This window comes from Arachis stenosperma, chromosome 6 (assembly GCF_014773155.1).
Source record: "Arachis stenosperma cultivar V10309 chromosome 6, arast.V10309.gnm1.PFL2, whole genome shotgun sequence".
In the NCBI taxonomy this organism is placed as follows: Eukaryota; Viridiplantae; Streptophyta; class Magnoliopsida; order Fabales; family Fabaceae; genus Arachis; species Arachis stenosperma.
Genome location: NC_080382.1, coordinates 119,846,479 through 119,862,735, shown reverse-complemented (window position 1 = coordinate 119,862,735; position 16,257 = coordinate 119,846,479). Strand labels below are relative to the sequence as shown.

General features: G+C 31.9%; 2 protein-coding genes and 1 pseudogene across 2 annotated transcripts; all 3 read left to right on the top strand.

The window, feature by feature from the left end:
• The first annotated feature begins 1,506 nt into the window (after nucleotides 1-1,506).
• On the top strand, nucleotides 1,507-10,879 carry LOC130934489 (uncharacterized; annotated as a pseudogene).
• Nucleotides 10,880-11,771: 892 nt separating this feature from the next.
• LOC130934487 (uncharacterized) lies at nucleotides 11,772-12,434 on the top strand. Its single transcript, XM_057864053.1, has 3 exons — nucleotides 11,772-11,901; nucleotides 11,977-12,098; nucleotides 12,219-12,434. Exons 1-3 carry the CDS (start codon nucleotides 11,772-11,774, stop codon nucleotides 12,432-12,434), a joined length of 468 nt encoding a protein of 155 aa, XP_057720036.1.
• A 2,304-nt stretch (nucleotides 12,435-14,738) lies between these two features.
• LOC130934486 (uncharacterized) lies at nucleotides 14,739-15,689 on the top strand. The gene has a single exon (XM_057864052.1). It carries the CDS (start codon nucleotides 14,739-14,741, stop codon nucleotides 15,687-15,689), a length of 951 nt encoding a protein of 316 aa, XP_057720035.1.
• The last annotated feature ends 568 nt before the right edge of the window (nucleotides 15,690-16,257 follow it).

Here is a 16,257-nt window from a genome sequence, read left to right as displayed (position 1 = left end):
CGCCGTTCCCCTCCGGTCCCAGTAACAGCTGCATCGCACTTCCCGTCGCTGGAAGGTCCCTCGCCTATCAGCTTCGTCGACTTGTCTTCTGGTATGTTCAAAACCCCTCTTCGATTGCAAGCTTCCTGCTTGTTCTTCATTTGTTAGCTCTTTCCAAAGTTATTATTTTTATTTTCTATTGATAATGCAGTAGCAAGAATTGATCTTCTTCATCCACATCAATTTCTCAATTTGAACCGGTGTTATCTTTCTAGTCAATGCAACTTTAACACTATTTGACATATGCACTAATTAAAGTTTATAATTTATATCATAGTTTCTTTGCTCAATGTTAGATGGTGCAAAAAGATTTCCTTTTGAATGATGTAATTTTTCACCCGCTAATTGTTATTAGGTGCTGAGAGTATGATACTGGTTCTTTTTCACGTTGATCTATGTTCTGTCATATAATCATAATCATTTTGTTAGAAATCATTTGATTATAGGAAGGCTTGCTGCACAAAAATCCATTTGATTTGTTAGTTCGGGACTTTTATTAGATAAGGCACTCGTTCATTTGACCATGTTCTTCCATATTCATTTGACCATGTTCCTCCATGTTCTTCTATCTCTTCTTATGAATTGATGCATAAAAGCTATTACTCTTTCCTTCGAATTTTTGGTTAAATCATACAATGCTAATAAATTTGAACTTAAATATTTTTAGACTATATCCCAAGTTATTTAAGTAACCATGCATTTTAAGACATGTCTATCATATAAAATGTAATTACATAATAAACCACACTGATATTAGCCTAAAGATAGAAAGGGAGAAGACATATTTTCCGGAAAATGATGATGACCTATACATAACTTTTTAACCAAAATCAAAAGTTTAAATTATATTAACCAAGCAAACAGTTCTCCACCTAAATATGGTAATAGGATTTGGATTTAAAGACATGACATCATTTTTTGATTTAAATCTAATCAATCAATTGATTATCTGCACAACAAGGTACTACTATCATTCTATTCAACAACCAATTAAACCTTGGCTGTGATTCACTGCATGTAAAAATCTCATTAAACATCAACCTATTTTTTTTACCAAATCTTAAGCATTTGTTATGTCTAGATCCAGTAATACTAGGATTTTGAGTGAGTTATTTGTTAGTCTGTTTTGTGAGTGAGAGTTTCTCCATTGCATTTAGGAACATGGACAAATACTTTATGTACTCTGAGAATGTTTCAAGGTTGCAATGGCCTCCACCCTTAACCCATAAGGGGTCATATTTTTCCTTGGACAGTTCCCACAACCTTTTTCCATGAGACCAATCAACAATGTCGTCATTCGTTCCCTGCACATAATCCATTACCACACAAAAAATTATTAGTGGTACTAGGTGTTGATTTATTTTGTTAAGAGACTGCATATATCATGAAGACAAATATCCATGTTACTATATCAGCTTTATGGAGTATTGAATTAATGAACAATCACACAAGGAAACACAACAAAATATGAAGAGAAGTAATACAAACACACTGTTACCGAAAGGGAATCAGTATATTATTGAAACGGTAGGTATGTGCTATATGTTTGTAGTTTGAAATCAAAATTAGTTAGCTCCTTCATAATATAACTACATGAAGAGAATTAAGGTTTCAATTTAGTTAGCAAAAAGTTAGTTAGCTCTTATATAAGATACCAATATACATATATATAGCTCTAGCAGAGTTTTCAAAATATATGAACATCAATAAGCTTTTATTGTCATGGTTATAATTCTATCTTAAACTGAATTTGTTGTCTGTTTTTTGGGAGTTTTTTCTGTTTGGTTTTTTTAGGGTGGTTGCATTAGGGTGATTAAGATAGTAATGCTAGTTGTATTTGTTGTAGTGCGTTTCTTATATGATGGATTTGTGACTATGAATTTTTGTTTATGCAGCTTGGCTAACAAAACTGCGGTCGATTTGCAGAGCAGCTTCATCGATTTGCCTTAAGGTATGTACCAAAACCCCTCTTCGATTGCAAGGTTCATCCTTGTTCTTGGTTTGATATCTCTTTCTACCATATGCTTTTTTTGTTTTAATTTTTTAAAATTAACTAGTATCTGAACAGGATAAAATACAGTTTTTAGAAATCTATCCCAAAGATCAAACTTGAACACTTGTAAAAGAGCATGCAAACTGAACATAAAAGCTCTAATCCAGTTATTAAATATATGAGCATTTATATGAATAAATTAAGATTGAAGAACTTTCTTGTATATGGTTTGGTTTACACATCTTTCTGTTGCCTGATTTACCTTTCTTAACAGTTCTCCGTGCTTCCATGAAAAGAGGAGGTAAATTGAACATATCTAATACAATTATTCTTTTTCTTGCCATAATTATTTCTTTTTTATTTTTTAATAGAGAAGGGTTAATGGGTTGATTATGCTGAGTGAATATATCATGCCTTCACACTTGAAAAAGCTTAAAGTTGAAATTTGAGTTTGTTATATGAGATTTAGGGCAAAGAAAGTCCTAAATTCAGAATTTTTTTCCATTGTAGTTTATTGTTGTAGTTTTCCTCAGAGTAATACAATTGGAAATTGTGTCTGGGTCTTGAAATCTAAATCCCTCTCTTATTAAAATTTGAAAAAAAAATCTATACCCTTGAATTATTTAGTGAGACTTGTCACCCGATCTGTCTTCTCTAAAATTTACTGATTTAGGAGTGATTCTTCCTTATATTTAGAAAATAGTGCAGAATTACTTATAGTCTTGAATGAGTTGGAATAGTACAAAATTCAGAGAATTAACTATGTCAAAAAAGAAAAAAAGAAAGAAGAAAATCGATGAATTGAGAAAAATGAAAGGCACATGCAATGAATATTGCTTTGCTTGTTAAGTGAGCAGTTATTTCCATGTCTCTATTTTGTAATGGAAATCCATTAACAGTTTTATCATTTAATATTAAAGAAGAATTTAAAAGAATACAGTGTCCAATAGTAATACAGTGAAACACTGAGTCTAACTCAGATTTTAACCTGAAGAAAGATGGAAATATAGAAGAGGGGACTTGTATGGAGGTAATGTCAGTGATTCATGTCAATGACCAACTCTCCCAAAATCTTATTCTTGGCAATTAGGCGTTAGTGTACATGTACTTATATTTTCTTGACTGGTGACTATTCTTATCCAAAAGAACTTTTAATGCTGTTAATAAGTTATGCTTCCTGATTTATGGTTGTCTATTTTATTGAGATTTTCATTTTCATTAGTTAGCCTTCATTCGCCACCGTACATTTAATTGATGAACATACATGGAATCTAAAAGTACATAGTATGAGCTTGTTTATCATATTCTCTGAGCTACATGAACAAATGATGAGCCCTTTTCTCAATTATGTTTGAAACAAGAAGCATTTATTATTCCATGAGGGTAGTAGTGAAGAAGTTGTTATTTGCAACTTCTTTAGTTCATGGTTACTGATTCAATTTGATCTCAGACTTCAACTTGATTCAATATGATTTGTTATTTACCTCTTTGGTTGTTATGATTTTAAACTCTAACTTCTGTTCATCCTTCCTTTTTTATTTTTTCAGGAAGCATATCTTTTCCAGTTCACTCTTTTGCATTGGACCTAGTTTTTCTTTCTTTCAGTAATTTTTTAAAAGTGCAGAATTTTACCATGAGTAAGCATCCTTCCTAATACCATTCACATGCTATCTATTATCCTTGATACAAGTACCTTTGTAATAATTTCATTTCTATGTTATCCTCCCATTCTCTCTCTGCATTACTTATTGAATTAAAATATATTATTACTCTTCCATTACATAATTGTGATAAATTTAAGATATTTCTTTTGACACTTTACCCGAATTTTTTTTAAAGATTTTCTATCTGTATTGCTTCGTTAAATATTTATTCATCTGATTACATGATTTCATTAAAGTAGACATAGATAAGAGTTAGATCTCAAAGTCAAAAGGTAGTGACGAATACAGGGCCAGCTTGAACACTTTTTTGGACTTTGCATTTGCCAATGTATCATCCAATGGGATGATACATTGTCCATGTCCTTGGTGTGGGTTCCAGCTTTTCCAAACTAGAGATGATGCCTACGATCATCTGCTGCTGAAACGTTTTCCTACCAATTATACCTTCTGGTTGCTTCACGGTGAGAGATACGTAGGAAAGTGCTCAAGTGAGAGAGAAGAAGGTGAACAAACTTATGGAATTTATGCAGTCAAAAAATTTCCCAAGACATGTTGAACATATCCACGACACAGTAAACTTTATTTTATTATATTTTATTTAAAAAAATTTGAATGATTAGTATTATTTTAAAAAACTGAATTAATTAATGTATTATCTTAAAATAGTCATGGCTCACATCACTAACTAACTAATTAAGTAATTATACCTCCTAGTACTGGTCTATTCGCACGTACACCCCCACTCTTCCCTTGACAAATCCTTATTTTTGCTACACACGTCGTTTTGCTGTGGAAAGTCGTCGGCAGTCAAGTTCTCTTCCATACCGTCGGCAGGCAATTCCTCTTCCACACCTTCATCGTGCGCGTTGAGGTAACAAGTTTCCATCTCCATGCTGCTCCTTATCTTCCTTTTCTTGATTCATTTTCTTGCATTTTTTAATCGCTGACCATATATAATCACATGCATTCTTTCCTGTCTTTTTAATTTATTCACCTTATCTACGAAAAAAAAAAATCTGAGTGGGTAGGAACAATTCCAGCTTAGATTTGATGGGTTTGGGGGGTTGCATATTCATATCTTCATTATAACTAAGAAAAAAAATTATTTTCTGATTTAAAGAGGTTCCATTTAAGTAATTAATATAAGTACATATATCTAATGTTATTTTCTATTTTCATAGCTAGCATGATGCGTCATTTAATACCGTTTATCCAAGTAATAATATTTACCTACTTCACAAATGCAAGTTGAAAGAATTAATTAATCACCTTAGGTTATTAATGAGTGAAAAAAAATCTGTGTGCAGTGCTAAAGATGATATGAACAGTTTACACTGCCATTGATTATGGATCAGTTGAAAAGAAAGAAACAAATATTTATACACATGTATGTGTGGATAGGAGTGGTAAAAGTTAAAGAGTACAGAGTACTTGTTCAATTATAATGTGTATAATATTATTAAAATATTTTAAATTCTTTTGATGGTTCAATTTTTTCTATTGTATATAGTATATAACTGCTCTTTTGCCTATAACTTTTGTATGTGATTTCTGAACTCTAAAAAGTACTTACTAGAGCTATATGAGTACTAGTAGTCTTGCATATGAGCACTAGTAGTCTTGCATATGCATATATCCTGAGACTCATCACAAAAGTAGTGTATATAATTTAATTAAACACTGCCTAACCAACCAGCTTGTATACATATGCATGTTCAACTTTTAAATTCATTTTCACTCTATGTTCTATTCAATCATATCTTTATAGTTATTTGTTCAACCTTCAGTTTTAGTTAGCTACATGAATTAATTTTTCAGGAAAAAAGAAAAGAAGAAATTTATGGAATCTTATTTTCAGCTAAATATATATTAATCACTAATGAAATATTTGCCCAAAATTTGGTTAATTATCAAACTTATATTGAATTATATTCATTATTCTATATTTGTTTGTCTTTGTGCGTGTATGTTACTTCTATTATCCAATTGCGTTAATTATATCACAATTTAATTATTATATAAGTCTAAGATTAATTAATATTATCTGGCATACTACATGTGTTTATGCAAGGCTTTTAAGATGCCAAGAAAAGCTAAGTACACGAAAGTTACAAGCGTGGCGCCACCACGTCAGCAGCCTGCGGTTGCACCTCCTGCATCCTCACCATCTGCTGACGATGACTGGCTCATCCCCCCGCCCCCTATTAACGGTGGTGTCTCCGCAGCGGCTCCTCTCTGACCCTTTCGTCCGTTTCAGACTGAACCAAGACCTGAGCTACAGACTGCTAACAGTGTACAGGTGACGGAACCGTGCAATAAGGACGTTGACCCGGAGGCGAACGAGGTAGATTTGTTTGAAGAACACATTGGCAGGATGTTTGCTGCTTCTAATGCTGAAAAGCACAAAGAACGAAAGACTACTGAGTTTTAGGATGTTGAACTCATTGGTAAGAAGTGTTGAACTATACGACTTTTTAATTGATTAGCTAATGATATTGTTATGTTTCTCACATGTTGTGCACATTGTAGACATGAATTTGATTTTTTTTATTTCTAGATTCTGATGGAATAGTCAAGCAAGCTAAAATGAGTGTGACGGAGGCTATGGAGCGGTCTCTTAATGGAAGCAAGGTCATACTAAGGTTCAACGACGAGCTACAAGCAGTCGGAAATAGAGCTGGAATGTTGAGTGGCATTCTAGGAGCGCTTGATTCTAATTACAGCAAGTTTCCTATCTGTGAGAAGAGTTGGGTAAAGGTGCAAGGCAAAGGCACGATTTATAATGATTGCATAAAGGTAAAATGACTTTCGGCATTTGTTGAATCATATCAAACATTTAACTTACAATTACTTACTATTGGACTCTATTTGTCGCAGGAGATGTTCCACTTTCAAGAAGATAGCGGTGGCAGAATCAAGAAAATATTTTTGCAACAAATGGGGAGGTCTTGGCAATAGAAAGTGTGCTGAGTTATCTGGTCCAAAAGTAAGGTAGGGAGCTGCCACCAGACATCGTTGCACCGATGAATTCTTTGGATGAACATGGCAGAAATTAGAAATTAGGATATATGTGATAGTTTGTTTTCCAGTATATGCTTTTTTTATAATAACTATGCATTTTTAATTATTAGCTAAGTACTTTACCTTTTTGGGTGAATATTGAATTACTTTATTGATATTAAAATAAACATGTTGGTTTATTTCGTAGTTAAATATTCATGAATTTTTTTTTCATAGTGCAGAATTTTAGAGAAAAAATATAAGATTCTTTAAATAAAAAATAAAAGATAGAAAAAAACTATAATATAATAAAAAATTCATAAAATTAAATAATGATAATATTATTTAAATTAAAAAAAAAAGAAAAAAACTCCCAAATTGTAAAATAAATTTTTATAAAATTTTATATAAAACAAATGCTATGAATAGTGGCGGTTTAAAATCGCCGCAAATAAAGTCCAGTAAAAAAATCTGTAGCAAATAGCGACGGTTCGAAATTGCTGCAACTAAATTTCTTAAAAAACGTTTGTGAAAATTGCGGTGATTGAGGATTGTCACAAAAACGTGGGTGAAATCACTCCTGGATAATATATCGGTGGTTTTAAACAACCGCTAAACAGAACGACGCAAAATACCCAATTTGCGGCGGTTATGCTAGTGGTTGCTGGAAACCGCCGCAAAATGTGATGCCTGCACCTTTATGCGCTGCGGATAATGTGTCGCTGAAATGCCACAGATCAGCAATTAAACCGCCGCTATTCTCCGCATGTGCCGTAGTGAGCTGCCACCAGACATCACTGCAGGGATGAATTCCTTGGAGGAACAGAGCAAAAAATAGATATTAGGATCAGATGTTGTTTTATTTTATTTGAATTATATATTTTTTTAAGGTTGATTATGCAATTCTTAATAAAAGATAAACTTTAATGATATTTTTATAAATATATTAAGTTGTTTCGCAGGTATATCTTCATTTGTTTTCACCGTTAATTTAGATTTTTAAATAACAAATAATAAGATTTGTAATATTAAAATAATCAAAAAAGGGGAAAAATATCTCTAAAATATTAAAAAAGTGGCAATTTGGGCTGCAAGATACAACCATTTGCGGCATTCTATACTGTAATTAGCATAACTGTGGACAATAAATTTAAAAATTGCGCGGTAGAATTTTGCAGTGGTGGGTAACTGTAAAAAAAATTTGAAAGAATTAGTTGATTTGGATTGCGGCAGTTTCTGTCCATCACAAAATATGAGATTAATTCTGTCAGTTCTATATTGCGGTGGTTATGAACTGCCGCAATATTATCTCACACTATATATATGAGTTGTTGCAGTTATACCAGTAGTTGTTGAAAACTGTTCGAATTAAGTTTTGCGACAGTTTTAAACCGCCGCAAATAGCAAATAAAATCGTTGCAATTTTCCGTGTTTCTTATAGTATTTATTGTTTAAATGTATGGTTATTTCATATGTTAAAAGTGCACAAAATAAACTTATGAGAAAAAAGATAAATATGTCATAACTTTTTAATTCAAAGACACATAGTCTTTGAATAATTAAAGATACAAAAACATCCATGAATTTCTAAATTAGGAGATATTTAAGTCCTTCCGTCTAAAATATATAAGGACAAATCGATTTTTTAAAGAGACTTAAATGTCTCGCGTTTTAAAAAGTGAGAGATGTTTTTGTATTTTTAATTAGTCAATAATTATTTGTCTTAAAGATAAAAAGTTAGAAACTCATTTATTGTTTACTCTAAACTTATTATATAGGATGTGTTTGGGGTTCACGTTGGGGAACAAAAAAACTCGTTTGAACGTCTTGAACGCCACATTGTTATGTTTGGCAATTTTTTGGAATCTCTAACCCAGAAGTGCTTTCACATCTGAACGTATATTCACGTGAAGCTAAAAATTCAAGCTTCTGCGTTCACGTTGGGAAGATTAATGACCGTTGGAGGAGTTAGGTAAAAAATTTATTTCATATCTACCAACTGTACCCTTCATCTCTTCTATAAAAAGGATGTCCATAACCATATAATTTCACACAGTAGTTTTCTCTATATTCTTTGTTACAGAATTTTTTTTATCAAACTCTTTCAGATTTGTTTCATCACTGCCAAGGTAAAGATTTTAATTTTCTTTTTAATATTTTTTAGTTCTTTTTTCATATTTTAATTTTTATATTTTTTATTGTATTTTTTATTTATATGATAAATATTTTTCATATTATTTTTTTAGTGTTCTGATGTTATTTTTTAATTTTCTATTGTTATATTTTTATTGTATTTTTTTATTTATATGACAAATATTGTCGATATAAATTTTATTTTTATTAATTTTTATTATTTTTTGTTTATATAAATTATTTTTTCTATTCTTTATTGTACTATATTTTTGTTATGTATAAAATTTTTTATTTTTTTATTTGATTGTATTCATATAAATTTTATTTACTTTTTATTATAATTTTTTTATTCATATGATATATATTGGTGGTTGTAATTATTATATATTATATTTGTATGATTTTTTTGTTTTTGTTTTTTTATTTTTATTGTACTTTATTTGTTTTTATTATATAGTAATTATAAGTAACAAAAGAGTCATAAATAATAAAAATTTATAATTCAAAATATACTAAATTAAAGAGTACTCACGGAACTAAAATAAATTATAAAATCTTTTCTTTTTGTTTGACATTATAAAATGTGTGGTACTCTCTTTTATATTTTTATTTTTTATTATTTTTTAGTTCATATGAATTTTTTTTTATCATTTACTGTTCTTTATGTTTAATATGTTAGGTGTCTTTTTTATTTTTATTTGACTTTGTTCTTTTTTATTTTTTACTTATTTTTATCATTGACCTTTTTTATATTATTTTTCAGTGTTCTAATCTCTCATCTCTCAGGTATGTTATTAATTTTTTTTATGATATTCTTATTATTTCTTGTTCATATAAATTTTATTTTTCTTCTCTTTTATGCACTGTATTTATATTGTTGGTTTTATATGATATATATTGTTGATATATATTGTTCATATGAATTTTATTTTTCTTCTCTTTTATTATATTTCTTTTATTCATATGATATATATTGTTGGTTTTATAAAATTTTTATCGTTTTTTATTTACATGAATTCTCGTTTTATATTTTATTATATTTTATTTTTGTGGGAAATTTTTTATTTTTTATTCTACTATGTAAAATTTATCATTATAATTTTCATATATTATTTTTTATTGTAACTTTTTTTATAATATAGATTAATTGATCCCATAAAAAAAGACAACCTAAATAAAAAATATTCATAAGTATTAATAAAATTATGAATGTTGAATGTCAAAAAAAAATATTATAAGAATAAAATTAAGATTCAGTTAAAAAATAAATGGGACAATCTTAAGAAGGAATGGTCATTGGTCACCATAGTACAAGATTTTTGGCAAAGAAACCGATTTAGGATGGGATTATACTAAACATACCGTTGATGCACTAAATGAATGGTGGAAGAGAAAACAATTGGTACGTAATAACTTATTATTAAAGTAAAAATTTTAACTTTAATTTCGGTAATAAGTCTTGTATTGATTAATTGTACACATGCAGGAAAATTCCTTATATGAAAAATTCAGAAATAAAGGACTTCTTTTTAAAGATGAGTTAACTATACTATTTAAAGATGTTATTGCCGATGGCAAATTTGCTTGGGCTCCCTCATCTGGGATGTTACCAAGTGGCATAGAAGAAGATGGCTCTGGAGATAGTGAAGAATGTATAGGTGCTAGTGTGGGAGTTAGTTCTGAATTTCAACGCATAAATCTTAACTCTTCTCAAGAAAATAATAGTCAAAAGAGTACGAAAAAAAGAAAAAGAGATGTGGTTTGTGAAACAACAAAAAAGAAGAAAAATTTTAAAGTCCCTGCCTCAAAGCAAATTGCAGATGCAATAAGTAGAATTGCCAAAAAGATGGCTGAGATTGGGGAAGTAATGGCTGAGATTCAAAAGATGGAAATGATCACTAGTGATCCCAATTTTCATAGTCGTTGTTATCAACTAATGATGTTTAAACCTGCTAGAGAAATGTTTGTATCCTTAAAAGGATATGAGTAAAGATGGTTGGATTGGCTCAAACATGCAGCATATAATTCACTACCATTCATGCAAAATTAATTTTTTTTTTTTTTGTGATTTTCATGCAAAACTAATTAAATTATTATTGTACTCCATTTTAATTTGTCCATGAAATTTTTGTTATGCTGGGATAAGACAATGAAAAAATTTATGTATTGTTTATTTATCATTTTATAATATAATGTTTGTGATACTTAATTATTATTCTTATTATATATAATTTATTTCTTAGCTTGGTATTGATAAAAATTTATTTATATTTTTATGTAGGACTTATTTTTTGTTAATTAATTTAGAATGAACATGGAGTATTTGCTTGAAGAATATGAAAAAGAATAACATGAAAAATCAAAATTACTTTCCATTATAGAAGAAGAAATAGATAAAATTGAAAATATTTCTGCATTAATTGGTCAATATGCAGTCAATTATTTGTGCAAAAAATCATGCAGAACTAGTGACATGTTATTTATGGGTGCAAGAAATTTTAGGTGGTTATGACATTCGTTGTTATGAAATATTTCGGATGAAAAAACATGTTTTTTTTTCAATTTTGTGATGAATTAATTGAAAAAGGATTAAAATCTACAAGACAAATGGGATTCAGAAAATGGTTGCTATGTTCTTAAATACGGTTGGTCATGGAGTAGGTAATAGGATGATACAAGAAAGGTTTCAACATTTTGGAGAGACAGTAAGTAGACATTTTCATAAGGTATTGGTTGCTTGCTTGAGATTAGCTATTAAATATATTAAGCCATCGGATCCTAAGTTTCAAAATGTTCATAGCAAAATAAAAAATGACCAACGATATTGGCCATTTTTTAAAAATGCTATAGGAGCAATTGATGGTACTCATATCCCATGTGTGGTTAGCCCAAGTGATCAATCCAAATTTATTGAAAGAAAGGGATATCCAAAACATAATATAATGGATGTATGTGATTGGGACATATGCTTTATTTTTGCTTTACCTGGATGGGAAGGCACTGTGCATGATGCTCGTGTATTTGATAATGCTATTACAGCTCCTACCATGAATTTTCCGCATCCTCTTCCAGGTTAAGTTTTATCATTTTCTTACAAATAAATTATATTTACTTGATTATCATATAACTAATTTTATTTCTCATTAGGTAAATATTATTTGGTAGATGCTGGTTATCCAACACCGAAAGGATATATTGATCCATATAAATGTGAGCGCTATCATCTTGCAGATTTTAGGCGTTCTTCTGGATTAACAAATCATAATGAAGTATTTAATTATTATCACTCAAGCTTAAGATGCACAATAGAAAGGACTTTTGGAGTGTAAAAAAATAGATTTGCTATCTTGCGACACATGCCCAAGTTTAAAATTGAAACTCAAGTGCAGATAGTGTGTGCAACAATGGCTATTCATAATTTTATTAGAAGACATTCTGAAACAGATACTGAGTTTAATCAATATGAATATGGAAACATTCTTGATGGAGAAGATAATAGTTATGTTGGTGAAAGCTTATATCAAACTGTAACCATTAGCTCTTCTGCAGAAATGGATCGTGTTCGAGACTCGATTAGGGATCAAATTATTAATCACATGCAGTAGAAATAATAGTATTCTTATGTACTAATTTTGTATAAGATATTATTTTTTATGTTTTTCATTAGTGTTTTATCTTTTAATTTAATATTTATTAGTGTTTTTATGTATTAAAATATATTTTGTCAATTTTTATATATTACTTTAATTTAGGAAGTAAATATTAACTTTATTATAAAATGAATTAATAAGATCTATTCAAATATTTAAAGTAAAATAATAGAATAATATAAAAAATAATATTTTAATTGATGTCTATTTTAGTCATTTTCACCTAAAAGTGATTTTAAATAGTATAATCCAAACAACATTTATTTTACTATAATCAATTTTGATATAAAGATTGCCAAACATAAATCACATTAACACAAATTTATTTTTCATCAAAAGTAAGTTTGCAAAATCACTTTTGTGCAAACCCTCGTTTGCAAACTGAAATCCAAACACACATAATTGTGTTTTGTGTATTAATAGTTACTAATATTTTATGATTCTACTTTTATATCTATTAAATATGTAAAAGAATGATAAAATTAAAATTAGTTGAGATGCAATTTATTTATAACTTAATTAAGAGAATTTAGATTCAAATTTTAGAAATAGTTAAACAATAATATTATAAATTATATATAATAAAAAATGTTAAAAAAATCTGTAAACTAACCCTTCTTATATCTCTATTATATATGGTATAAATATATTAGAGATAATATTTTATCGTCTAATTTTAAAAAGAATACGGGAGTAATTAATTATCATAAGTTTATATTTGGCTAATTTATTTGAATATGAAGGTTAGATTGGTGTTACGCTGGGTTATGGAGTTCATAGGTGTTTAACAAGAGTGTGACGGCGTTTAGCTGACAGATTGAAATTGGATGGTCCGATTTCTTGCATGGGGTTAGGGGACACAAATCGGACCGTACGATTTGTGTGAAGTGAAGCTTGGTGCATTGAAATCGGACGGTACGATTTAAGGAAGAATTCAAATAAGAACCAAAATCGGACCCACCGATTTCTAGGTTCAAAAAACTTTTGGCGGGCTGTTTTGTAATCGGACCGTCCGATTTCTTTGTTCCAAAAATATCGAATGCTCATGCATGCGGTCGGACGGTCCGATTTGAGTATCATATATATATATATAGATTTACCTACTCAACCCATTTCATTCTTCTTCTTCGCCAACTCTCAACATTTTTCTCTTTAGATCTATTTTTCTTCTTCTTCTGTAGATCTATTCTTCTCTATTATCATGGATGATAGAGTAAGATTAAAAGTGTATTATGATGGTCAAATTTTATTACAAACATCAGAAGGAGTGAAATTTGTGTGTCAAAATCCATTAGATATTATTATTCCATTTACACTGTCATTTGAAGAATTAAAAGGTATCATTTGTGAGAAGATAGATTCTCAAACAACAAGGATTGTATCGTGTATTCTGTACAGATATCCCATATCTGTATTTGGTGGGTTCGTGTAATTTCAAACGAAATACGTGACAGACGAAGCGAGCATGCAAGAAATATTTTCAGTGTATCTCGAAAGTCGGTCGCGAATATCGTTTATCAAACTGTATATCGAGTTCGAGCAATCTGCAGCAAACCGAGATATTGAATTGCAGGATTACAACAGTGATAGTGAAGAAGAGTTCGAAAGTAACTATGTGGTCATTGATCCGGGTGTAGACGAAGATCAAGCTGACGATGCTATGGTGGCAGATGTGGAGGATGTGGCAAATGCACTAGCAAATCAGGAGCCGTTTGTGGAGCCAAGTTTCATGCGGTCGTTGGATTTGGAGGCCATGCATGCACCGGAGTTTTCTCAATATGTAAATGCAGGTGCGCCATTAATTTAAATTAAGATTTCTAAAAGTATGATTTGCACATGGGTTATTAGTTTAGGAGAAACTGTTACAACCGGTTCATTTGCCCAAGTCGGTTCATTCGGACCGACCGGTTCATTCGGACCGACCGGTTCATTCTGACCGACCGGTTCATTCTGACCGACCGGTTCATTTAGACCGACCGGTTCGTTCGGACCGACCGGTTCGTTCGGACCGACCGGTTCGTTCGGACCGACCGGTTCGTTCGGACCGACCGGTTCGTTCGGACCAACCGGTTCGTTTGGACCGGCCGGTTCATTTGTATGGACCTGTTCATTTGGACCGGACATGACATTTATTTATTAGATTATTATTGCTGACAACTGTAATATTTGTGATGTGATTGCAGCAGAGCTTCCCCTTCTGCCGGATGGTGAATTTACTGTGGGAATGAATTCAGTTCTAGGGAGGCAGTAATTAAGGCGATGAAAGATTATACAATCTGCAGAGGTGTAGATTATCGGGTGCATGAGTCAGAACCCACGATATTTTATGCTAAATGCACCCAGTATGATGCAGGATGTAATTGGCTGATTAGGGTGAGCAAGATGTCCAGAAAGTTCTGTTGGGAGATAAGGAGGTACAATGGTAGTCACACCTGTACTAGGGCCACCATTTCTCAAGATCATTCGAAGCTGGATTCCAACACAGTTGCAGAAGCAATAAAGCCATTGGTAGAAGTTGACCCGTCTATTAGGGTGAAATCAGTGATTGCGGAAGTACAGTCAAAGTTTAACTACACCATTAGTTATCGCAAAGCATGGTTGGCAAAGCAAAAGGCAGTGGAGTCAATTTTCGGAGGATGGGAAGCTTCGTACGAAGCCTTGCCGATATGGTTTGAGGCTATGTGTCACAAGGAGCCATCCACAGTTGTTCATTTCCAAACAATGCCTGCGTATCAGGGAGATGACTTGGTTCCTAATATTCGTGTACTTCACCGAGTCTTCTGGAGTTATTACCCTTGTATTAGAGCCTTCAGACATTGCAAGCCAATAGTGCAGGTAGACGGAACTCATTTGTATGAAAAATACAAGGATTGTTTGTTGGTTGCAGTATCACAGGATGGCAACAACAATATCGTGCCGATTGCATTTGCGATAGTTGAGGGAGAGACATCTGATGCCTGGCACTTTTTCCTAAGTAACTTGCGACAGCATGTTGTGAGACGTGACGGTGTGGGCCTTATTTCCGATCGGCACGATTCCATTAGGTCTGCTGTTGATCGTAGTGACGGAGCTTGGTCTCCTCCCAAAGCATTCCATATGTTCTGCATCAGACATATAGAGTCCAACTTTCTGAGAAAATTCAAGACTCCGTATTTGCAGAAGCTTATCGTCAACATAGGTATGATACTCACGATTACATTGACTCCTTAACTCAGTTATTATGATGAGGTTTTTTATGGTGAGTCACGTTTTAATTGACAGGTTACTCGCGAACAATTCGTGAGTACGAGACGCATTATCAGCGTTTGCGTGAGCGAGGTGAGGCTTATACCAACTGGTTGGATCGCATACCGCGTGAGCAGTATGCTTTAGCATTTGATGGGGGATATCGATGGGGTCATATGACAACCAATCTTGTGGAATGCATCAACTCCGTACTGAAAGGGGCTCGCAATCTTCCAGTCACTGCACTTATGAAGGCAACGTTTTACAGGCTTAATGAATTGTTCACCCGGAAAAGAGATGAGGCTGAGGCTAGAATTAATGCAGGACATGTGTTCTCTGAGCTTGTAAGATGGATGTGAGTAACTTGGCACAGGAGCCATGAAACCAAGTAGCTGGGTAAAGGAACCCTGTTCACCTGTTTCTTGGTGCGGGACACTCCAGTACTGCTGATATACTGGTGGAGTCAAGTAATCGGCCGAATGCGTGTCAGGCATGTATGGAGTAAACTGCTCAGCCGCTTCTTGTGCCTGTGTTTGTGAAGGGGGCGGTGGTG